The sequence below is a fragment of the Zootoca vivipara genome, chromosome 16, assembly GCF_963506605.1.
Source record: "Zootoca vivipara chromosome 16, rZooViv1.1, whole genome shotgun sequence".
Taxonomy (NCBI): Eukaryota; Metazoa; Chordata; class Lepidosauria; order Squamata; family Lacertidae; genus Zootoca; species Zootoca vivipara.
Window position 1 is genome coordinate 6,075,819 of NC_083291.1, and position 26,589 is coordinate 6,102,407.

Sequence of the window (26,589 nt, forward strand, 5' to 3'; positions counted from 1 at the left end):
TTCACATAGATTACACACTAAAACCGGGTTTGTTCAGCTGCTCACACAAAGGGAGGAGTGAAGCAAAAGCAAAGGAGCTCTATTGCACTCACATGTAGCTCATGCAGAGTCTGACCTATTCTCAGGATTTCTGGTTTACTGTTGTGTGCAAACACAGTTACTTATCTTCAAACACTTGATGTTTTGGTGTTTGAATAAGACATACCTATTATTAAAATCTATTATTTCATTATCAGGTTTAACAAACGTTTCATAGATGACATGAAGTGAAGGATCGACTACTGTCACTCTGGAGAGTTCCAATCCACGTGTTGTATAACACTAGAAGAGAAATGTGTTAAACAGAATTTTTCATAATTAAGTTTAGTTCCTGATTATGTTCTGAAAACTGAAATGAAAACTAATTTTGAAACGGTGGAGATAGGTGAACACATCTTTGCTACTTTGTAAACATGTTTTTTACGTTGAAAATCATGGTGTAGGTACCGCATTTTTCGCTCCATAAGAAGCACTTTTTTCCTCCTGAAAAGTGAGAGGAAATGTCTGTGCATCTTATGGGGCGAATGCATGGTCCCTGGAGCCGACTTGCCCAGGGGTGAAAAGCAGATCATGCCTTTTTTAATAAAAAAAGAGAGAGCTAAAGGCTAACAAGAGGGAAAGAGGGGGTTGAAAGGAACCCGCTCAGCAGCTAATTGCAAGAGATCGGGGAGGGAGATAAGAGACGTTAGCTCCCTTCCTGGCCCCAGCCCCTTGCCCAGGCCTCCATTGTTGCAACATGTGACTGGCTGATTAGATTATCTGTTTGGGAACTGTAGAAATGGGTCCCTTTCCTTTCCTAAAGAAGCTGCAGAACTGTGAGTTCCCTTGCAAGGTAAGCTCAACAACTTTGAGCTGATCCTCAAAAATGGAGCTTTCCCCCTTTGCAAAAGAAGCTGCACAACTGTGAGCTGATCCCCCCCCCCAAAAAAAACAGGGCCTTCCCCCTTTCCTCCTCTAAAAATTAGGTGCGTCTTTTGGTCAGGTGCATCTTATGGAGTGAAAAATGCGGTGTAGACCAGAAGCTTTGAAATATAAAAGTAACATTTTTCTCTAGGGCATTTCTAGAAAATCCTGTCAGCTATTATGATAAAAGATGTTTTTAATTCATCAGTTACCTCTTAGTAAGCTACTTGATTACCCAAAAGATTATACTGTTAATTTACAATGGAAGTTCTACGTTAATCAAGTTTTATAAGTAGTTTCTAACACTGAATGAAAAATACACATGTAGCTGCATGTAAAAATGTGTTCTTGTTTTTGCTAAACAGTCCTATATATCCTATAATCTTTCCTATACATCCTGCACTTTCTATATCTCGAGAAGGAATGAACAAAAACAAAAAGCCACTAATATCCAACCCCCAGAGAAGTATATTGCCAGGATTACATATTTCATTTAATTTCAAAATACCGAAAAAGTTTTTAACCTATGCTTCATCATGTAGCAACACCAGGGTTAGATACAATCAGAATAAAAACCATGAAAATACAGTCATACCTCGACATCCGAACGCTTCGACATCCGAACGCTTCTACTTCCGAAGTCGACAACCCCGGAAGTCTTTTCACCCCGCGTGTCCGGTCTGCGCATGCGCAGAAGCACAAAATTGCCCTTTGCGCATGCGCCAGCCACACACTTCAACATCCGAAAACCTCGACTTACGAAGACGGCCGTGGAACAGATCGTCTTTGTAAGTCGAGGTACCACTGTAATTCCCAATTACAATTCAGGAGAGCAACAAAAGCAGGTGCATTTTATGAGGCAGTTTTTCCTTCTCAAGTCAGCCTGTCCTGTCTGATCTACATTTCTCAACTGATGAGAGTAGCATCCAGTGCCTTTTTTCCGTTGGAGCTCAGTTCCAGCACCTCTCAGGAGGGCGCCATTGCCATTCTAAGAGAATAAGGTGAGTTCCGGCACCTCTTTTTCTAGAAAAATAGTACAGGTAACATCTGTACTTAAGCTATACTGCCAGGAAAACAATTGCACTTTAAATTGTATTTTTTAAAAAGGATCCTAACTTAGCATACCATTTCACAATCTAACGCAAATACACCATGATTTCCATCAAGTGGAGGTGGTTTGATGAAAGTCTTCACAAAGCCATCTATATTTTCTTTTCTGCCATCATGAACATGGAGCTACAAAGCACAAAGGAATATTCAAATTAGTCTGAGAAGTGACATATTTTCAGAAACTTTTAATTAAGTTACAATACCATTTCCAACTTCCCCTTTCTGGAAATACACCTTGGAAATTTACTAAGTATCTTTTGGAAGTTTATACACTATTTTGTCAGACACTTGATTATTGGTTGATGTTAAAGAATATGAAGTTGAAATCCTCAGCGTTCATTATCTGTCTTTTAATTTTTAAATGCTACTTCTTCATGCATTTCAAATGTTCATTTTCCCCACACAATAACCAAGATGAGGGAGGCAAAAAAAATTAATAGAAGACCACAATCTAAACCTTAATACAGAAAGCAAAGCAATTACAGCATCTGCCACTGTTCATCAAGATACAGCTTGTTTTAATATCAGGATCAAGTCTCAGAAAGTGTAAACTAAAGTGTCCCTTAGCATGTTAAACACTAAATTATTTTTATCTGCTTTTCTCTCACCAATTTAGATTTAAGGAAATGAGGACATGCTTGAGCCCCAACACTTTTTAGAACCAGTCCCATCTTGTTTTCTAGCATATTATGCTATCATGAGAACAGAATTCCCAAAAACAAATTAAAAATCTATCCCTATTCTCATCTCCCTTTTAGGAACTTCAGAAATGCATACATTTTTAACATGTCTGTCTCTCTGCCAAAGACTACGCTCACACAAATATTCAGTTCAGGAAACTGTTTCTAGGGCCAAGAATAAATATAGAGCACACATTACACCAGGGCAGCCCAACTTTTCATATCAAGTGGGCTGCCAGAGGACTTTGACATGGAACCTGCGGGAGCGGGGGGCGGCCAACATTTGACACCCACCTCCTTCCCAAAGCTGGGAAAGCACTAACTGGGTTTAGGAAAGCAGGTGGAATGACTCTAGGACCCTGTCACAGCCTCCCTCCCAAAGCCCAGAGCCTTGCTTACCCAGCTTTGGGAAGGCAGTGGGAGGGCTGCAGCATGGGGGGGGTGTCAAATGTTGTCAAGGGCCACCAAAGAAAGACACCAAGAGCTCCATGTGGCCCTTGAGCTGCACATTGGCCACCCTGCTCTACACAAAAGAAGAAGGTTGCAGCTTCTTGGAAGTGAACTTGGTCACCTATTTTGCTCTAGTTCTGCTAAGATAACAAGACTAACAGAACAGCTGTATCTGGAATTCAGAAGGAGATTTTAAAACACTTTGTCCTTCATGCTCGACCCGTCAATCCCTCTCTATATAGACAGCCAATCAGTGGCTATAGGGAGGTTGCTGCAAGCAAAAGTTAAAACAAAAGCCTGAGAAATATATATGCTGTGAAAAGTTTGAGAACAGCAACTGGAGAGTACTCTCACCTTTGCAACCTGGCATCCAGGAGATCCTACCACTCCTTCACAACAACTGTAACGTGTTTCCAAACCACCCGGAACTGTTACAGGGTAAGTAATAGGAAGCAGATGAGTAATTCCAAATCAATTCTTATATTAAAAATTAAAATTTTGATCGAATGTACTGTGAACTATCAGTTATCTTCTTACACTGACTTGGTTCACACGTCACAGTCAAATAATTAAAATAAACAATGGTTTAATGTGAACAAACAAGTTGATGCACACTGCTGAAATCGCAAACATTTTTTCCTTTCACTGCTGTCAGGAAAGGTACCAGTGTCTGCTGTGTCATGCAGTTCAACCCTGGGCTCATTGTTAGTTTCCCCTAAACAAAACACAAGCAGAAGCCAAGAACAAAACCTTGGTTTTGGATCATGGTTTGTTTGGAGAAAGAAGCTACAAGCCCAGGTTTTGACAACACAACAGTCTGTTTCCTGGCAGCAGTAATACTGAGGGATGTGTGAAGCGCCCATAGTTTTAGCACCATACACCAATACACTTTTCGTTCACATTAAACCATAATTTATTTTAAACCAGAACACCATGGGAGCAGCTCTGCTTAAAAAAAATCAGTTTAACAAAACCAAGCTGAATTCCAAGGATCAAATAAATATACATGCATTGAAGAAAGGGATACTGAATTGGACTTCTAACTATCCAAAGAAATTATAGTTTTATTACAAATGTGTGTCAGTTTCTCTCAAGACTGTAGCTATACTGAGAATATAAAACAACAACCTTATCACCCATCAAGTATTTTACTAAAAAGAACAAGAAAATGGAGGTGAGGTACTGTACAAAGTCAAGCATAAATAGCTGAATATAATTTATTAGTTTAAACTACACTACCTACATGGACTCTTTTGGGGGTGGTGACAGTCCTGGCATGCTAAACCACCATTTAGGAAAGTTGGAACAACCATCAGACTTTGATGTTCCTCCCTCAGATGCCAATTTTGGTTTAATTTAATCACCATCACAGCATCAGTTTTGTTAGATCTGAAATCGGGCACTGTGTTGTAATGTTGGTTTACTGAGCATAATATTAAAATCAATTCCAGTTTAAGATCCTGGCTACTAAAATACTAAGTCACAATTCTCTGTATTGTTATATATTGAAACGAGCATGAAAAACCATGTGTGACAGGAGACCCAATGTTTGTTCCTTGCTTAAGAACATTACACCACAAATTAGTGGAAAGTCTGTATCTAATGGTAAGTGATTGGTGGCTTAATAAGGAAAAATGTAAGCAAAACTGTTTTTAATCTCTTCCTTGTTAATCAAAATTTAACTTGCTGGCCCTGCTTCAGTGGACATTACCTTAGTAGTCTCAAACTCACCAGAATGTTCAGTCTATGTCTGGGGAGACAGAAGTTTATTCTTACCTTTATGCCGCAATACTCTACCAGAATGGTAGCTGCATTCTTCTTTCCGAACATGCTTTCCTGATGAAGTTACAGTATATATTTCTCCGCATCGACAACAAATTCTTCTGGAAGCTGTAACCGGTAACACAATCCAGTAGTAAGCCAGAATTGAGACTTGCAAGATGTTCATCTGCACTTACCCCCAGACATAGCTGCCAAGTCTCCCGTATTCCCCGGGAAACCCACGTTTTTCCAGCTGTCCCCAGCCGAAAAAACGGATTTTTTTTTGTTTTTTCCCGGTTTATTCTGACGCGGCGGCCATTTTGGAACTGGGCGGAGCATGCTCAGAAGCAACTTTTGATGCTGCTTTGCCCAGTTCCAAAATGGCTGCAGCGTGACTTAAATGGCGGCAGCACTACTTCCGGTCTGCTACTTCCGGTCCAGTCCCTTATTTCTCAGGCCGGAACTTGGCAGCTATGCCCCCAGAAATCATTTTAATCATCAGAGACAACTGCAAGAAATCTAATGGATTTGGTTCTCATTATCAGGCAGCAGAATTGCTACCGTGTTTCCCCGAAAATAAGACACAGTCTTATATTTATTTTTCCTCAAGAAGATACACTATAAAAACCTTTAATAATAATAATAATTAAAAAAAAGAAGACACACTATGGCTTATTTTCAGGAGATGTCTTATTTTTTATTATGCGTCTAGCCTCGCCTCTTCCTTGGCGCCCTCCAGAACTGCACCTATCACTATGTCTTATTTTCGGGGTGTGGATTATACAGTATTGCGCAAATGCTTACAAATCCTGCTACGGCTTATTTTATGGGTATGTCTTATTTTCGGGAAAACAGGGTACCACTAGTGTAATTACAGATCAAAATAGTAAAGCTTTGGTAGGAGTAATTCAGAAACTGTATATTCCAATTATGCACAGAACAGATGGATAATCATCCAAACAATATTAATTGTTAAATTATGATAGTTCAGGAGCAGAAAAAGTATAGTTATCCTTCAAGCTTTATTAACCAGGATGACTTGATTCACAGTACTGGCAATGAGTGACACTTATAAGCATTTTATTGTAGCACATTGTGGATGAAATCTTACGTTGGAAGGCATTTTTTGAACAATATAGGAAGATTTTTCTGATGGGTTTAGATTTTTCATTCCATTCTCACTTACTCACAGTCAGATAAGGCTGCTTTTACGGCTCCACTGCATAGGACAGCACTGCCAGGTTTCTCAGGTTTTGGTTCAGGGAAACCATTTTCCTTCAACTGTTCATCAGTCAAAGCATAGTCGTTTAGAAGTTTATAGAGAGCAATTCCTGTAAAATCTTAATCACCCCAACAAAACAATTAAAAAACTCTGAAGAGCTGTCATCCAGACATTATAACTGTCAGAATTATTTTCAGATTCAATTTATAGGTAGTCAGTAGCAGCTAGTTTTTCTTTGGTTAAGTTTATATATGCTGTGAAACTTTACAAATTCATCCTAAATATATGCCATTTGTCATAGCATTTACTGAATTTATATACAATCCTTCATTTAAAGATCCCAGCACAGTTCGCAGCATAAAAAGACAAAAAAGAAAAATACATAATAAAACATTTGAAAGCACTGAATTTTTCATTACTTTTCATTTCCATTATAAGCAAGTAATCAAAGAGTATCAGAACTAGTAGTAGTTTTTTATATTATAGGTACTTCACTCGTGAAATAATTTTATACTTTGTGTAAATTTTTCAGAAGACAGTAAGTGTTTTATTTTACCATTTTTTTCTTCTTTTCTAAAGCCAGTTGAAGTAGTGCGTTTATTGTCTGAGGGTTGGCCTATATAAAATATAAAATCACAGATGTATCACATTGTTAATGTGAACTTATTTCTACAAACAAACATTATATGCAATTGAAATGTATTTAGAAGAGAAATAAAATTGGTCCATTGCAAGTACTAGTTTTCCCTTGCCACATCACTGGAACTTACCATCTGATGGCACACTGCTATGATCCCTCAGTTTTTTAAGCTTGTTCACAGCTATGTTCAAGTATATATTTTTACTACCACAACGGTCATATATTGCTTTTTCTTCTATCAATGCCTACATTAAAAAGGAAAGTGTGTATGATACATACTGTAAATTGCACAACTACCCTGTACCCTCCCCCCAATGTAACAGAGTATGTAACAGGGAAGAGCACCCAAACAGATTAAATAATAATAAAAATAATAATGATAATATGCTCCCCTTCTGACTGGGTTGTCTCAGCCACTCTGAGCGGCTCCCAACAGAGTATTAAAAACATGATAAAACATCAAACACATCAAACACTAAAAACTTTCCTAAACCGGGCTGTTCTTTTTAGTGGTTCTGTTTTTATACATAAGCAACTTTAAGTCCCATCAGGGGAAAAGGCAGGATATAAATAAATATATAATATTATTTATATCCTGCCTTTTACCCTGATATATATAGACATAAAGTGGCATTTAAAGTTCAGTGGCCACAACTCAAGAGATCCACTTCAGTTGCACCAGACAATTTAATGTTTTCATTCCTACCATCACAAACTGCTTTTAAAGGTCTTCTGGTTTTCATCAGTGGCTTTCTGTGTGGCACTGCTGTGTGTGCTTGCATGACAAGTCCAACATTCCACTAGTGATGTGCTGTAAATAGTCCTATAGTTTTGCAGTGCGTTAAGTGTTTAACTGTAATGGTCTCACAACAGATTCAGAGATAAGTACAATCACCATATCCACTTCAATTTAAATTCAGGATTTATTTTAAATCAGAGTCTTTTTTGAAATCAATTATTTTCATTCATGAAGATTGTGTTAGTTGTTTTCCTGGATCTCCAATTTAGGTTTCTTTTGTTAAATATGCAATAACAATTTAATAATATATGAGTGTTCTATTTTTAGCCTTTTTATTACTAAGGAATGTTTTTTTCCCCAAATACTGTTTGGAAATAGGAATACTGATGGGTGACAGACACATTTAATAAAGTAATTAAATATTAAGAATGAACTTTTACTTTTTAGGACTAATCCATAATGAATACAGAAAGTCCCCATCACTTTTGCCCATAAAAAAGGAAGATCTTCTAAATTTGCCCCATCAGACCAATAGGTTAAAAGAGTGGAAGCATCTGTAACCAAAGGAATTATTACCAGATTAAACCTTCAGCCATTAGCAATTTTCAAAGAGCTTATTAATATATCATATTGGTCCAAATATAAGCCACACCCAAATATAAGCCACACCTTTAAAATTGGAGAGGGGGAAAAAATACACAAATATAAGCCACTCCATTCCTTGCTGCTTCTGGCTGCGTACTTTTGGGGGGGGGAGCCATGCTGCGTTGCTGGCAGCCTTTCCCCTTCCTCCCTGGCCTTGGGGGACAGGATGGGAGAATATGTGCGGGACGGGCGACACTTTGCCGGGCTCCTGGCTGCATATCGTCAAGTCGCGAATATAAGCGGCACTTTTTAATTTTTCATGGTTGGAATTTGGGGAAAAAGTGAGGCTTATATTCAGGCCAATATGTACGGTATGTTCACCTAGAAACAGGTCCCATTATGGTCAAAGGGACTTTCACCCCAGTAAATAGGTTTAGGATTGCAGCCTAAAACTGCAGTACACTGCATGCTTCATTGGGAGCAAAAGTCCAACCAAAATAAATGGCATTTACTCCTAAGTATACACACACAGGATCACACTGTATGTTATGTTTGCAACAAAGCACTCAGCACTTATTTCACATATCCACAATTCATATAACTGTCATAAAAAATAAATTACATTGGTTTTTAAAACTACTGCAGACCTTGTCCAAAGCTTCATTGACTGTTGCACAAACTTTCAAGAATTCTTCCCAAAAAAAATTGACATATCGTTGCCTTGTGTCATGTGGTACTTTGGATCCCAGCTCAGCAATTACAGGCGGCCTTCTCTGACTTGGTGCCTGAAATGTTAACTTATATTTAACTTACTATGTGCATGAATTGAAATAACACAAACCATACATTCCTAAACTTATTGAAAGGTATTGTTTTGGGTAAAAGGATTCTAAATCACTGAAAAGACTTCTGAACAAATACCTTATTATAGCTACAAATTCTTCTCCCTCAAATCCTATCCCCAAAATTGCAAAGTCAGAATATTTTTCAACAGCAAACTATATCTCTGAATATACTGTATTGCGGTGGTTTGTTAACACTTTAAATCCCATTGGCTGCATTCCCTCTTTGCCAGCCCATCAAGGTCAGCAGGGCCAAAAATGAGTCCTGGCCTACTTACTATCACACACATGCAAACGTGGGCATGGACAAACACACACACACACACACACACACACACACTGATCTGGCCCAAATTCGAATGAAATCATAGTTAAAATAAGCAGTTTACTATTGGGTCACAGCACACGAGAATGGAGGACTATCCCTATACAGATGGAACAACCTACATAACAAAAATGTTCATACTAGAATTAGGCTTGAACGCAGTCTTCAGTTTATGTCAAAGTCTAAACAACACATTGCAGTGAAGAGAAGGGGCTGTGGACTGGATGGGAAGGCCCTATTGGTCACCTTCAACCTACAAACCACCTCTGCGTTACTGCATTGATTTTTATTTTTAACAAATAATATTAGGATATCACCATTTCAAACTAGATTTGTACGGCACTTTATGCACTGGTTTCCCATATGTCCCCCAATAACTTCTTAATAAATTTGACTATAAATCCAGAGGCCTTTTACTCTATTTTAACACGAAGGAAAATATGAAATACCTTAATTGGCACGGGAGTATTTTTTTTTACAGGATAATTGGGAAGTCTACATGGCACTGATGTTAATGCATTTCCAGGAAGTAGTACATTCACTTGGCCAGTGCTTGTTCCAACAGGCTGAACTTCAAACACATTTAAACAAACTGAAATAGACAAATATTGTACAGTTTGAAGCTTCGTTTGTAAATGCACTTCACATAGCCAAACTATCTTCTTAAACTTTATCTGGAAGCTGAAAGATTGTAGTAAATGCCAGAGTGACCATTAAGGCAGTCACATGTGCTGAACAGCTTTTGTGTGGTGACCATTCCATGCCACAGGTATAACAGACAATATGACTTGTCATGTTGAGCAACCTGAGCTCGCTGAAGGTTTCCATGCTGCTGGTTGATAATACTGTACCAGCCTTTCAACAGCTTGCTGAACATGTGTACCGGCATTTATTTTACATATAACAGCAATTACATAAAGCAATATATCCCGAAACCATCCTTTACACATCACTGATTCTATCAGCCTTTGAAATGCACAGGGGTCATTTTTCCACAGTGCACTTTTGTACAGTGGTTACCAATTGTGCACACCTTCTTGCAATCACCTCATTTAAAGTCACAGATACCATCTGCATTGTCTATACACACAGGTGTGGATGTTTTCAAATAGTGTGCAACAGTGTATCCCCTTCCTGTTCATGGCTAGGGATGATGTGAATTGTTGAAAACATCTGGAGGACACCACATTTGTCTCTCACACAGATTTTAAGCTATCAATGCATGGACATATGACTATGTTTTGATGAAACCTGATCTTAATCAGAAGCCTAGGAACAATCAGCTACTCATTCTCTACACACCTTGCTGTTGGTTTCTTGGTCTGGAGGCCTGGGAAGCAAAATTAAAGCTAAATTTTATGAGATCTTGTTTTAACTCACACAAACCCTCATATGAAACTCAACAAATATCAAAAGTGTAATATACTACTTAGTCATACCTATGGGGCCCATGCTTTGAATCTGAGTAGCTGGTATTACAGATGCAGTTCTCTTTGGGCCGCAAGTTGCAGCAACAAAAGCTTGACCACTTTTAACAGCAGTTGTTATTTGTGTTGCTTGTTGCTGTGCTTGCAGTATTCTGGAATGACAAATCCGCTGTGGAAGAGGTGCTTTTAAAGGCACAATTATTTCTTTAGTGGTATTAACCTGGTGAGTATTGAAGAATGAACAATTTCTAAATTCAGTAAGTGCAATACTGTATTTACTACCCTAAAGAAAAGTTACACCCCAAGACTGTAAAGCAGTATTTCCATCTCTTCATAAAGATAAATGGTCAAACAGTTGGGTCACTATTTCAGTTACTATCAATACCATTCTGTTGAAAGTAGAGCACCTTGCATCAGAAAACTGTTTGTCCATTAGCAATTTGGACTTCTTCACCAATGTATCATTTGATATTTTGTCACCATCTTAGTGTTTGGTGACTCTTAACTTTAAGGTGATATGCAAATTGTATCTACAATCTATTGATGAAACAATCACAAATTAAGTCAACACCTGAAATCGTAGTAAAGAGATGAAAATGCAGAGATGAAAATGCAACTTAGAACCTGCCTGACAGGTTTAACATGCTTTAACAAAGTGTTAGTATCTCATTTAAGATATTAAGAACCATTTCCCACACCATGGGCTATATCTAATGATACTCCTACTCACAGCAGACCCATTGAAATTAATTAATATGACTACGTTAGGTCCCTTAATTTCAATAGGTTGACACCTCTTATTTGCTATTAACCTATATCCATGTTTACATAATGAAATACTAGCAAATATTTCCCCAAACTGCTAGATTGAAACTCACATCAAATTTTGCAGTGTGTGCAATTCTTCTCTTCTGTCCAGGAAGCATACTTGTCTTCAAATCTGAGTCTGTGTTTGTTTGCACTGCATGGGCCTGCTTTTTTTAAAGAAAGAAAAATAGCCATACACAAACTACAAAAAACTATCAAGATTGTTGTTTCTAAATTATAAAACTACAACAAATTACGGTTTGTTTTCATGATACTGCAGTTCTGTAATGAACTCTGGATTCCTGAAACTTATAAAGACACTTTCAGAAGATGGAAATCCAAAGGCAATCTTTAATATTACAAAAGCTCTTCGTTTAACAAAAAAGTACTACTTTTTTTCTAGCTATTAGCTGGAATTTTATCATCTGTTAATTCCAGATTCTCACCAAGTAAATATGCATTGATACACCAAAAAAAAGTGCTGGTCAGAAAAAAGATTAAATAGAAAACACTTTATACCTTCCTCCTTGTAAAGGCAGACACAAACTGAGAAAAGCAAAAGTACCTGCTTTGCTAACCTTTCCTTTTGTGCTTCATGTTCAACAAATTCATTGAAAATTCTCCGACATTCTTCCATAGTATCATCTGATTCAGAAAGTTCATTATCCTCTTCAACGTCATCTTCTTCAGAAGAGTCCAATACTATTATCTCATTTTCTTTGGCATCCATTTTCATAGTTTTATCAGTACAATTTCTGCCAGTTTTTTCAAGAAATGTATCCTCATTCAAAACTGGAACACAGCTTCGTGTAATAGGCAATGCATTGCTTTTTCCATGTAGCTGAATGCTGCATTTCCCAAAAGGTACTGGATCTTTTTTAGAGCTTTCTTGTAGTGCTGTAACTCTGTCTTTTGTACTGCCTCTAGAATATAGGTTAGTCTGAGTTTTGTTTTTCAGCAAAGTTTTATTACTAACCTCCTCAGTCATATTGCATGCTTTAACAGAAATAACATTCAGTGACTCCTCCTTCAATATTTCTTTGTTCATTTCAAACTTCATCTGAGGAGATACATTATAGCCTTTAGTAGCAGGGTAATATTTTGTCCAAAGTTTGCTTCCTACATTCAAAGCACTCGGTTTGACATCTGCTAAGTTAGCACTTTCCGCTGCTGAAAATTTTATTTTACTTTTATTTCCATCACTTTGATTAACACTATACAGGCCAACAGTGATGACTTCTGATCTTTCTCCATCTAAATTTTTTAAAATATCAGATGTTCCAGAGTTTTGAACAGTTTCTAAATTAGCTCCAAAACTCATCTCATTTATTTCCCTATTCCACTTTTTATAGGTCTTGCTTATTCTTGGTTTCTTTGATACATTCACTGGTGGGGCATCTATTATAAGCATATCATCATCTGATTCCTGGAGTTTTATTGGTGAAGAACTTACTGATCTCTTCCTTGGGGATCTGAATCTTTTTTCACCCGGAAAGGTTTTTATAGATGCTTGTAAATCTCTACAATGAGATTTTTTAAAACATTCAGAGTAGTGTGTGTCATTCTTATCTACTTCCTTCAAAGAAGACCCAAGACCTGCAGAATAATTGAGTAATGGGTCATATTCAAGATCAGTAGCTGGACAGCTATGGTCAAGAATATATTTACTGGACCTTTTTGATTCCTTTGAGATTGAAATGGCATTATTTTTTACTTCTACAGGACTATTACAGGCACCACCTTCATCAGAGAAAGATTTATTTCCTTTGTTGTGATTTGTTGCAAGAATCACATTATTTTTGAAATCTTGCACCCAGTCGGAGCACAATAGTTTCTTCTGCTCTTCAACTTCAGTCTTGACTGATTGAATTGCTTTGTTGATCATTTCTAATTCTTGGATATTTTTATCAAGACCTGTTGATTAGAAGAAAGTTTTATAAATACCATAGCCTTAGGTTATACACAAATATTTCAATTATATGCAAACAGAGCATTAAAAAATACAATTACAGAACTTAGCCCAAAATCTTAGTTCTGTCATCAACTATTTTTAAAGGGCATTGGAATACTTTATTACTTTAAAGCGACACACCATTATACAAAATCCCAGCACACCTAAACCATGTTTCTAAGAATTACTCAATGAAGACATTGTAAAAGAGCCAAAGTGAATGCATTTTAGGGGTGCCTAAAAGAACCGTATTTCAAATCACCTGAAAAATAATGCCATGGCAACACATTTTAAAACAGGAACATAGAAATAAGAACTATTGAAAAAAGATAAAAAGACTATTAACACAACACCAGGGCCGGATTTAGGTTTGATGAGGCCCTAAGCTACTGAAGGTAATTTATATGTCCAGCTGTCCTTTGTCAACAACAAATTGTTGCTGTTTTTTGTGTTGAATATATGCTATATGGCAATTTATGGACCTCTAAGTATCTAAAGCCATTTGCACATGCAGAATGTAGCCACCCTATACTGTAAATAGAAATGAGCAAACCAGGGATATTTTAGGGAGCAGGCTAACAGGCAGGGCCCATGACTACATCATAAAATCCTACACAAGACAAAACACTGTTTTTTAATCCTATATTTTGTAAATGTACATCCAGCTGTTTTTTTTCCCTTAAATTTTTTTGGGTCCTATATAGCTTGTTTAGCTTACACGTAAGCCCGGCACTGCACAACACAGATGCCGGTCATTTAAAAGGTCCCATTTTCCATCTCCTTTCTCTGAATGAGGAGACCCAAAGCAAGGAATATCACTTTTTAAAAGCGCAGGTTTTATCCGGCTCATGGGGAAGAAGAAGCTCCAGTTCGGGGAAACTTTTGTGGGGAAAGGCAGCAGCGCGCGACCGGGCGTTAAGTAAAACGCGCGTTTCAGGCCCGACGTCCACACGTGCCAGCAGTTGCTCCCTTCCCTCACCCATCGCGGAAGAGCCACTCAGCGGCCGCGGCTGAGGGACCGGCGGCTCCCCTTGAAGGCGTCGGCGTCGGCGGCGCCCAAGGGCCCCGTGTCTGTACTGGCAGTGGGGCCGCCGGCACCCATGGGCGTCGAAGGGGCAAGGGAGACTCCTGAAGTAACCCGCCGAGGGGAGCATCCCGCCTTTCCCCGCCTCCCTCCACCACCACCCTCCCGGAGAAAAGGCGCGCAACGCTCCCTGCGAAGCCTCGGTCACGCGGCGAAACCGTTGGGGGGGAGGGGCGATGCCACGCGCCGCTGAAGCCCCGCCCCCTTTCTTTCCTTTCTTGCCGCTGGTCCTCCCACCCTTATTCCGCAAAGGCGCCTCCTTATATTTAAATGACGGAGAGAAAAAAGCGCAATCCCCACCCACTTTCGGGGCGTGGCTTTTGCAACGGTGTTTAACGGTCCCCGGAGAGCGGTTAAGGCACGTGGCTTCTGATTAAGCCTGCCTGAGGAGCGGGCCGCGCATGCGCCCTGCTGGGTCTCAAGTCCTTGGTTTTTTTGATGCTGTGTTGTCCTATATAGCTTGGGAATTGCGGTTTGCCGGAGGTGCTGGGGGTTGTAGTTCACTTTTGTTCTGGGGTAATGTCAGGGCCAGCCTCTTTGGTCGGGGGAAATAAAGGACAAACTATAAGACTGGTAGAGGGGGGTGGTGGAGGGGGGCTAAAATTACTTTACCTAGTGTATAAATTACTATCTATTCCCTTGCCCACTCTGGCCCACCCGCCTCTGTCCATGCAAAAACTCTTCCACCAGGGCTGTGCAAACAAACCCCTTCTCGCTTTCTGACCTGCCTGCAGCCTCCTCTGCCCATACAAAACCCAATACTCCACCCATTGCCCCCACAAAAACTATCTCTATGTGCTATTTTTTTTTTACAGAAAGAAGTGCCTGAACTTGTATTGTCCTCTTATAGGTAAAGGTAAAGGACCCCTGGACAGATAAGTCCAGTCAAAGGCGACTATGGGGTTGTGGTGCTCATCTCGCTTTACAGGCAAGGGAGGTCAGCCGGTGTTTGTCCGCAGACAGCTTTCCGGGTCATGTGGCCAGCAGGACTAAACCACTTCTGGTCAATGGGACACCATGATGGAAGCCAGAGCACATGGAAATGCCATTTACCTTCCCGCCGCAGTGGTACCTATTTATCTACTTGCACTGGTGTGCTTTCGAACTGCTAGGTTGGCAGGAGCTGGGACAGAGCAACGGGAGCTCACTCTGTTGCGGGGATTCGAACTAACAATCTCTTTTCCCAGCGAAATCTGGGAATTGTGGCTCTGTGAAGGAAATAGGATTTCCTAAAAACTCTCAGTACCCTAAACATGCTACACTTCCCAGGATTCTTTGGGGAAAGCCATGTTTTACACCTGGTATGTCACTGTGGTCTAAACCACTGAGCCTAGGGCTTGCCAATCAGAAGGTCGGCAGTTCGAATCCCCGCAACAGAGTGAGCTCCCGTGGCTTTCCTTCACAGAGCCACAATTCCCAGATTTCGCTGGGAAAAGAGATTGTTAAACACCTCAGAATTCTTTGGGGAAACTATGTTTAAAGTGGTAGAATACTGTGTTTCATTATGCATATTAAAGTTTATTTGCTAAGTGTGTGTGCTTGAAGTGCGTCTAAGGTTTTGCTGTTGATGAGTTGATTGCCTCCCCCCCCCCCTCTGTGTGTGTGTGTTTGCTTGTGTCTGTGTTGAGTAGTCTGTGAGAGAATTACATGGGGGAGGAATTGTAATTGCACAGGTGTGTGTAACGTGGTAAGAAACATGCAGTGGAATTTGGTTGCAGCATTACGTTGTGTGTTTTATGCCATCCATTTTGATGGGCATGCACTTGTGGCCTTATTGCTGCTGGGAGTAGTAACCTGAGCCGGCTTCCAAGGAACAACTGGGAGCCTTAAAGTGCTCCTGATTGTTACCTGGCAAGGAAGCTTGCTGGCTGTGCTTCTTGTAACTGCTGATCAGCCAACTGGTGGTGACAGCTAGCCTGCAGTGACCATCTGCATTATGGCATTCCCAAAAGGGAACTCTGTATCACACAGCCAATCCCAGCAGGCTTCCTGTAAGCGCTGAACATTTTGGATGTTATTTCAGTGGACGATTAGAACCACACAGAGGGTTTCTAGCTTGCTGCATACCCAGCCTCCTTGCTTTTAATCACATACTTTTTTAATGGCATGTCAGGAATAAAAGCTTCAGTAGTTGATTTTTTTGTAGGTTAGGTTGCTGAACAAGCCCAGTAGAAAAGTTGTGAACTCCACATAGGGGAGACCCCATACTAATGCTGTCTTTCAGGAAGGAATGCCTTGCTGTTTTCATGAATTTCAGGATGCATGGAAAGAGGTTTCCTATAGCTCCATACCGTATTACTCCCAAACCCCACAGAAACCTGTTTTGTTCCCAGGATCAGTTAACACCAGCAAGGGGACCTAGCTGACTCTCCTCACCACCATATTTAGTGACCTCTGCATTAGTCTTGCTGAAAATAGCCATTAAGTCTACATCTTAATTTAGGGGAGACGAGAGTTCATTCATATAGCTGATTTATTGTACAGAAAATTTATTCACGTTACGTAACCTTATGTGGCTTTTGCCATAGCTAGTGATTCAAAGCTTTATTTATTTATTTTTCCACATCATAATATGAAACTATTTCAATGTCTCTTGGGAGTACGTACTTTCTTACACCACTTTTGTCTCACTAAGCTCAGCTATCAATTCCGTTCCAACATGCCTTCAGACCCCTGTAGTCCCAACTTCTTTGTTGGTTTTCTCCTCGCTTCAGAATCTCAATATTTCTCTTTCTCTGAATTTTGTACGGAGCAGCCAACTGTGAAGGTAGTAATCCAGATTTCTTTCCTTCTTTTTCAAAAATCATCTTGTCAACATCAGGATTTAACCTTGTGGTGGCGGTGGTGGTGCTGCTGGGCCACTAGGCGGAGGTGGGGGTGCAGCTCCAGGTGTGCTTGGTGGAGGTGCTGCTGCTGGGGCACCAGGTGGTGGTGGGGGTGCAGCTCCGGGCTCGCTTGGTGGAGGTGGTGCTGGTGGTGCTGGGCCACCAGGTGGTGGCGGGGGTGCAGCTCCAGGTGTGCTTGGTGGAGCTGCTGCTGCTGCTGGGCCACCAGGTGGTGGTGGGGGTGCAGCTCCAGGTGTGCTTGGTGGAGGTGCTGGTGGTGCTGGGCCACCAGGTGGTGGTGGGGGTGCAGCTCCAGGTGCGCTTGGTGGAGGTGCTGCTGCTGCTGGGCCACCAGGTGGTGGCGGGGGTGCAGCTCCAGGTGTGCTTGGTGGAGGTGCTTCTGCTGCTGGGCCACCAGGTGGTGGCGGGGGTGCTGCTCCTGGTTGACTTGGCGGTGGCGGCGCTGCTGCTGCTGGCTGATTTGGTGGCGGTGCTGGTGCTGGTGCACTTGGAGGTGGTGCTTCAGTTGATGGGGCTTGAGAGGGTGCCACTATTTCAGTTGGTTCTGTCTCTCTAGGCCTGATTGTCTCTACAGTGCGGGCTGATTCATCAGAAAATGATGACACCTCATCCACTGAGTGTACAACAGGATCAAATGTTAGCATCCTTGGGGGTTTAGCCACCGAGGGGCTCCGTCCTGCTGGCCTTGGTCCAGACTCGTTCCATATCAAGCTCTCAGTTCTAGAGACTGCCGATTCGGATTCAAAGGGATGGAAAAAGGCTGGCCCAAATAGTGCTCGATGTTCAGAAGCAGTAAATGAGAGCTCTGTGAAACTGGAATGCAAAGAAGGGGTGTTGATTTCGTGTCTGCTGTTTCTAAGGATCTCAGGGCTGTGTCACACAAAATACCTTCCCACGTGGAAGACACTCGCATGCACAGCATTTCCTACAGGTGAAACTCGGAAAATTAGAATATTTCAGTAATGCAACTTATTATTTTTTTTTTATTATTTTTTTAATTCTTACAAATGCTTTTTTTGGAAATTCCTCAGTAATAAAACAAATAGTTACAATAAAACAAAAATAAACATTGCTATTACATTTCATTAATTACATTCCATTTATAATTGACCCGCCTAACGACAAATAATTACAATTACAACAAATAAAGGCTTGACATATCTTGCTTTGCATGGCATGCATCTATCTCAGGGGTCCCCAGACTTACCGGCGTTTGGGCCGGTTCCCACCGCGCCGACCGCGCAGAGGGCGGGGGAGTGCGCGCCCGTGCGCATGCGCACGGGCGCTTACTGGCACGGTGGCGCGCTTCCCGGGTGGAAAAAGCGCCGAAAATCCGTTGTGCGCATGCACGTGGGCCTCCCCCGACCCAGAAGTGCACCAGAAATGACTTCTTCTGGGTCGGGAGAGGCCCATACGCATGCGCAGAAAGGATTTTCGGCGCTTTTTTCCCAACCCGGAAGAGCGCTGCCGCGCTTCCCGCCGTAAGAGCGGGCGGCGGGGGTCGTCGCGGGCCGGATTGGCAGGCCGTAGTCTGGGGACCCCTGATCTATCTCATATATTGTTTTCACCTTTTAAGTTGCATTACTGAAATGAATGCACTTTTCGACGATATTCTAATTTCCCGAGTTTCACCTGTATGTAGGTTTCTCCACAATGCAGAGCGTTTGCCTGCAACCTGCATGGTCATAGGACACACAGTTGCTTTACCAAGCCACTTCCATTGGAGATGGCAGCATGCAGGCATATTAGGGGAGATGCAAGGAAATGTATGTTTAAAAGGGACAGGCAGCTTTTTGCCCCCAGTGGCAGGGCCCTGCCCCCCCCTTAATATCAGAGCAAGGACATATAGGACCTATAAGTATACAGTCATACCTCGGTTTAAGTACGCCTCGGTTTGAGTAATTTCAGTTTAAGTACTCCGCAGACCTCTGCGGATTAATCCACTTTCCATTACTTTCAATTGGAAAGTTCGCTTCAGGTTAAGTACACTTCAGGTTAAGTATGGACTTCTGGAACCAATTACACTCATACCTCGGGTTAAGTATGCTTCAGGTTGAGTACTCCACAGACCCATCTGGAACGGATTAATCCACTTTCCATTATTTTCAATTGGAAAGTTCGCTTCAGGTTAAGTACACTTCAGGTTAAGTATGGACTTCTGGAACCAATTACACTCATACCTCAGGTTAAGTACGCTTCAGGTTGAGTACTCCGCAGACCCATCTGGAACGGATTAATCCACTTTCCATTACTTTCAATGGGAAAGTACGCTTCATAGAATCATAGAGTTGGAAGAGACCACAAGGGCCATCCAGTCCAACCCCCTGCCAAGCAGGAAACACCATCAAAGCATTCTTGACATATGCCTGTCAAGCCTCTGCTTAAAGACCTCCAAAGAAGGAGACTCCACCACACTCCTTGGTAGCAAATTCCACTGCCGAACAGCTCTTACTGTCAGGAAGTTCTTCCTAATGCTTCAGTTTAAGTACAGACTTCCGGAACCAATTGTGTTTGTAAACCGAGGTACCACTGTAATGTTACAAGATGGAGTGTTCCCGTTCCAAGATTTGAGCCAGTTAATCATGCATTCCGCCTTCCGGGATACTCCATTCCATTGTTCTTCCTCCCCTGCCCCTATAGCAGTTAGCCAGTGTTCTGCGCCCACTGAGCATGTTCTGTCTTGACTGAGTTGTTTTGCCTTTTCTACTTCAAGTTAGGTGTTTGTTTGTTTTTTTTAAAATACTTCTCTAAACCTTTGGGTTCCCCCAAGCCTACTGATGCCTTCCTCTTGTGTGTGGATGATGCCATTTTGGCTACACAAGGAACCACACTGAGAGAATGTGTTGACTATTAATACAGAATATACAAATGAATAGTTAGAATTCACCATTTGTGTGATGGGCAGACTTACCTAATTCTTTTGCTACATTGGTATACAGTCATACCACAAAGCATTGTAAGCAATATTAAAACACACAGAGTTGCTGAGGATACACCCAACAGTATTTGTTCCCGGGGTCGTGGTCTTTCTTCTTCTTTGGGGACAAGTTGTATGCGCTTCTCAACCTCTGCATTGTCTGAAACTTAAGGCAGGACAGTTGTTTAAAATTAATCAAATGGAAACAGCTGCTTACCTTTAAATCCACTAAATTGCTTACCAAATTCTGTAAGAAAAGAAGTCAATGTGTGATCAGCAAGAATTAAAATCATACATTTTAACTTTATCAAGCATTCTTTTTGCTAAATGATGGAAAAAGAAGAAAAAGAAAAAGATGTGGGACCAAGCATTTTGTTGTTGTTAAATTAACTGAATTACAATTATCAACAGATTCATCGGCATAGCTATGAATGAATGGAAACAAATTATTTGCTATATAAGTAATGATCAAGCTCTGAACATAATTTTATAAATATATGTTAAAAACTGCTTATTGTACATCTTTGTATATGTCACTGTTTTACCTGCAGTTGTTGCCATTGTTGCCTTTGTTGTTATACTGTAGATTTTCTGAAGCCAGCTCAGACTGGAAAAAAATTCCTGAAAGATTTAGCTTATAGTGGTTCTCCAGGCAATGGGTATTCCACTATGGGGGAGCAATGCATAAACACTTTTGTGCATGCATTTGCCATTTCGACTTGGTGCATAGATGTCATAGACAGAAGTGTATTCTTGGTTTATCTGAGAGATCTTGACAGTACGTGTTGAAAGTATATGGACAGGGCTGCATAAATCCTAGATACCTGAACCTCTGGATAGAAAATTCCCAGGAATTTTTAAAAGCAACCCAGTTTGCATATCATAGTATACCAGGGGTCACTAACATTTTTTGACTAGCAGGCACATTTTGAACTTTGAGAGGGTGCTGGAGTACCTACCAGTCACAAAATGACTGCCATGGAGGGGACATGGCATAACACAAAATTAGAGAGACAATCACTCCCAACAACTTTATGCACATACTATGGGAAGTCAGCTATGTCTTACTGGTTCCTAATTATGGAGATTACACACACACACATTCACTGATGCTGTTGTTGTCTAGTAACAACAGAGAGCATTCCTCAATACAGTGGAACCTTGGTTGTCGAACGCTTCGGTTTTTGAATGCCAACAACCTGGAAGTGAATGCTTCCGTTTTTGAACGTGCCTTGGAAGTCGAACAGCTTCTGAGGTGCATTTCTCCATTTTTTCAATGGATTTTGCTGACCGGCAATTGCTCCTCAGTTGTCAAAAGTTTCGGAAGTCGAACGGTCTTCCGGAATGGATTACGTTCGACAACCAAGGTTCCACTGTACTAAGGAAAATACAGTGGTACCTCGACTTGCGAAGGTGATCCGTTCCGCGGCACTCTTCATAAGTCGAAACCTTCGGGTGTCGAAGTGCCCATTTTGCGCATGCGCGGAGGGCGATTTTGTGTTTTGTGCAGGCGCAGACTGCGCGCGCCGCTTCTGCACAGGTGAACGCGCACACAGCGAAAATACTTCGGGTTTGCCGACTTCGTAAGTCGAAACTTTCAGAAGTCAAGGCTTTCAGAAGTCTGTATACAAAATAACCACACCACTCTCATTTCACAGAAATCATTTAGAAGGTACCTGCACAATTTGCCCCTTATCTTTATTTCTAGGAGAACCTGAGCCCCCCCCCTTTTTTTTTGGTAAATGAAAACTCAGTCTGGGACACCTGCTCAGTAGCACACCACTGCGGGTCACAGGCTGGTGACCCCTGCAAGTAATCCATAGTTGATGTTTAACTGTGGATGTGCCAATCTGGTTTAGCATCATGTTTGATGTAGGGATGGTTTCTTTTGCTTTAACAAATCATGATCACTACGGTAAAAGAAGCAGCAGAAGTGGCTACAGATCATAGTTTCAGGCAAAACATACCACAATCTCTAGGCCAGAAGTAAAGCTAAGTCAAGGCTGGATCCTTGAAAATTTAACTATTTCTTCAGCTCCAAATATGGGCAATACAAAATGTTCATCTCTTGTGCAAATGATTATGCAAGGTAAGATCATATGGCAATTTCAGATTTCACCCCTGCTAAATTGTGTCCTTACTTGGTACTGGTTGGAAAAAGAGATCTTTTACTGGACTTCTGTCAATATCTTCATTAAATATTCGTCCTGTAATAAAAGTTAAGAATGCAATTCAATTAAAAACAAATATTTAATTTGTGCATTGCTTCTTATGTACATAGTTCAAGCATAGCTAATGGACTGTCCATTCTGTCCAAGCCAGGGATCATGGTTTCTTTTTTCAAACAAATCGGTCAGTAATCCAAGAGTCCACAGAGCATGGTTTGCTTGAGACAAAACAAACTGCAATCCCTAGTTCAAATATATGCTAAGTCAGGTATTGCAGTCTGTTTTCTCTCACACTCTAGCAGGAAGGATCAAAGTGGCCCAGATTGTCATGTTCACAGCTAACCTTTAAATATGGTCTATGTTGTTGTTTAGTCGTTCAGTCGTGTCCGACTTTTCGTGACCCTATGGTTTATAATGACATGCAAATGCGGTCAGTGTCAGCTCTTTTTAGGAGCGGTACTGATTCCTGAAAATCCACAGGAATCTTCCCAAAGGGGGTGTGGGGGCAAAGTATATACAATACAGGCAACCCTTCATTTATGTGGGGGTTAATTTCCAAGGCACCACATGCTTAAGTGAAATCATGTATATTTGAAACACCATTGAAAAAGCCTGCAAACACCCCATTCCACCTCCACCCCATTTTGCCCCCTTTTGTGACTTTTTGGATCACTTCTGGGCTTTGATGTGATAAGTGTTAGAAACTGAGATATGAAAGCTAGGAGCTAAATGGCACCATAAACTTAGGTTATGGGCGCAACAATGAAATGTCTTGGCGTGCTTTTTTATAGCAAGAATACAAAGCTGAAAATGAATGAACTGCAGCTAAAATATTATGTTTGTTATGTACTGAGCTGAATCATAGGACAATAGGATCCAGAATCAGCAGTCTGATTGGTCCGCAGGAGCCACCCAATCCAACTCCAGGTGGAAGTGAATCCGCAACCTGATTGGCCTGCAGGAGCAGCCAATCAGGCGGCTGGCAGAAGTGAATCCGCAACCTGATTGGCCTGCAGGAGCAGCCAATCAGGCTGCTGGCAGAAGTCAATCCACAAACTGATTGACCCAAAGGTATAGCCCTGAAGTAGCCAATCACGCAAAGCCCATTGTGTAAATAATGTATATAAGCAGATGGTTTTGGGGAAAGGGCATTTTTCTCTTCTTCTCCTTGATGACTATGAGCTGAATAAAGAGCATGAAATTCACTCTCGACTCCGAGTATATTTCACGTTCATTTATCACGTGGTCTAGTCCTTCCCCTGCTTACCCCCTAATGTTCTTAAGAGGGTCTCTTCTCCAGTCTTCAGCGAATAGCTGGAAGTGGGGAGGCCGAAAAAGGTCCTCCTTTCCTTCCACTCTGCAGTTTTAATCTGAAATCTTAGGCACAGTACTGCACCCAGAGCTCAGAGACTGCTCGCGTATGAAATTCCCTGTTGCAAAATGTGCCTAGAACAATGGGATTTTCAAACACTGGATGTGATGTGTGGTCGCACACATATTTAAATGCAGATAAATGGGGGGTTGCCCGTACCCCAAATAAATAACACATAGCAATCATCAGAGATTAGGCCTACTGTAGGTGTTCTGGTAGCTTTGGTAACTGAACAATAGTGAGACCTAAGTAGATACGGCCTCTGAAGAATTATTTGTACGGTTGGATCACATGGAGGTTTCACCACAGCTAACTGTGCCCTTACCTGGTACTGGATGAAAAAGGACATCTTCTGGTTCATTTTTATAAACATCTTCATTCTTTGGTGGTACTATAATAAAAGTTAATAAATATGTGCTTCAATTAAAAATTAAATCAGATTCCTTGTTCACTAATTTCTTATGAACATAGGTTATGGGTAGTTAATGAACTGCCTTTGTACTATGTCCAAACTTGGGACCGTGGTTTATTTTGCTCAAACAAACCACAATCAGTAATCCAAGAACAAGCATCAAATTGTCTGAGATTGTGGTTTGTCTGAAACAAAACAAAACAAATCCCCAGCTGATTCATAAAGGTAAGTGGTGTCTATCTCTAGATTGTAGTTGTAGGGGGTAGGTGGGAAGAAGGGGCAGTAACTGAATGGGCCCCTCCATGGTTTTCCCTCTAGGAGAAAAAAACCCGCTATGGGAAGAGTTAAACCTCTCCCCTCAGGGCAGGAAAGGGTTAATATGCCACACTCTCACTGCAGGTGAAGGTTCCAGACAGGAAGGGGTTAAGCCCACCCACCCCATACTGTATAGATAAATTTGGGATGTGCAGCCCTAGAATCAGGTAAGCGAGGCACTGGGCCTTGGGAAGCAGCTGTGAGAGCCCTGACAGGGTGCTAGGGTCCTCCTTTCTAAAGGCCAGTTAGCACTTTCCCAGCTTTGAGAAGGAGGTAGAAGGGCTCACACCTCCCTTCCCAAACCCAGTGCTTCACTTACCCAGCTTTGGGAAGGCTCCATGTTGTCAAATTTTGGCTTTGCTCCACCTCCCTCCCGCTGCACGACGAGACAGTGTGCAGTCTATGGGTTCTGTGTCCGCTTGGTATAAAAAAGAGAAGCAAAGCAGCCCAGAACTTTGCGTTCCCAGTAAACCACAGTTTTCATTATCCATGGTTTACTATGACATGCAAATGAGGTCACTATCAACTCTTCAGAATTTAAATTGGTTCCTGAACATCTAGTGATGGCTCCCTGAAAATGTAAATATGGGCCATGAAAATGCACTTTTTGTGCAAACCAGTAACTATGGTTTATCATGACATGCAAATATGATAAGGTTGGACCACATGGGATTTCCAGGTTTCATCACCGCTAACTGTTCTTACGTGGTATTGGATGGAAAAGGTGATAAGTGGATACACTTTTGTCAACATCTTCATTATCTTGTATTCCAACATCTTCATGATTCTCTGGCCCTATAGTAAAGTTAAGAACTGTGCAATTCAATTAAAATTAAGCAATCACTTAAAAATAAGCAACCTCTTTGTTTCTAGTTAATGAACTGGCTTAGTATTATGTCTTAACTGGGGATTATGGTTTCTTTTACTGATGAATGATCAGTAAGTAGTCTAAGAATAAATATCAGCTACAGATTGTAGTTTGTTTAAGGCAAAACAGACCACAGTTCCCAGCTCAGACATAAAGCTAAGCCACAGATGTTGTTTTGTTTCTCTCGCATACTAGCAGGGAAGAATAAAGTGGCCCAGACCAAATGTCAACATTTTTCAGCAGTAGTACCGATTCCTGAAAACCCAGTGATGGCACCATGAAAAATAACATGATTTTTACCAGCCCTAGATAAGGGCAATACAAAATGCATGTACATAACGTGGATTCACACACAAATTTCAATTTTAAGCACTGCTGAACTATGTCCTTACCTGCTACTCAATAGAAAAAGACACCTTTGGGTGGATATTTGTCAACTTCTTCATTATCTCATACTTCTGTAACAAAGTTGCAGAAGTATGCAATATTTTTTATTGCACCCACCACTTTCTTTGTCCATTGTTTTGTTATGTACTTACAGTAAGCCCACAACTTTCCTGGGGTTCCAGGAAAAAATGCCTTTGGCAATCACACCTGCCACTGAACCCAGTGCATTTTGACTATATGCAATTTTGGCTTTAGGCGTGATCCCCAGAACATAACCCCCACGTAATTTGCAGGCTTACTGTAGTTCTTTGTTTTCTAAGTGCAGAGATAGCCCTCTTCCCAGTGTGAAGAAGAATGACGACTTTGGCAGTACTCTCCTTATTGCATAGTTTGGCTGTGCAAATTCCAACATCAGCCATGAAAGACATAGATCAAGGAGAATGAACAGCTGGAGGCTTGTTGTAATTAAAACGGTGCCATTGTTATTCATTGATACACAAGTGTAGTAGAGTTTTGCTGCTCATGGCTACCAGAAGCGAACACTTGAAGTAAGAAAGAGGGGTTCTTTTGATTGGCAGCTACACTGAAGACCAGATGGAGCATCTGTTACCACTGCTTACTCCATATGAAAATGGAGGATTGCCATTTCCCAGAACTAGCTGTTTCCTAGTTCTGCTGGATCTCTCAGTGTCCTTTGATACCATCGACCATGACATCCTTCTGGACCATCTAGAGGGGC

The 26,589-nt window shown here is 41.2% G+C and overlaps 2 protein-coding genes across 2 annotated transcripts; both read right to left on the reverse strand.

Moving 5' to 3' along the window:
- Positions 1-1,483: 1,483 nt before the first annotated feature.
- On the reverse strand, positions 1,484-6,922 carry LOC118075238 (putative exonuclease GOR). The gene is made up of 6 exons (XM_060269081.1): positions 6,904-6,922; positions 6,722-6,781; positions 6,134-6,283; positions 4,959-5,072; positions 3,537-3,610; positions 1,484-2,178 (listed from the first exon to the last, which is right to left on the reverse strand). Exons 1-6 carry the CDS (start codon positions 6,920-6,922, stop codon positions 2,059-2,061), a joined length of 537 nt encoding a protein of 178 aa, XP_060125064.1. The 3' UTR covers positions 1,484-2,058.
- A 5,816-nt stretch (positions 6,923-12,738) lies between these two features.
- On the reverse strand, positions 12,739-14,670 carry LOC132591264 (uncharacterized). The gene is made up of 3 exons (XM_060269082.1): positions 14,461-14,670; positions 12,825-13,444; positions 12,739-12,744 (listed from the first exon to the last, which is right to left on the reverse strand). The coding sequence occupies exons 1-3, from the start codon at positions 14,633-14,635 to the stop codon at positions 12,739-12,741; spliced, it is 801 nt and encodes a 266-aa protein (XP_060125065.1). The 5' UTR covers positions 14,636-14,670.
- Positions 14,671-26,589: the final 11,919 nt, after the last annotated feature.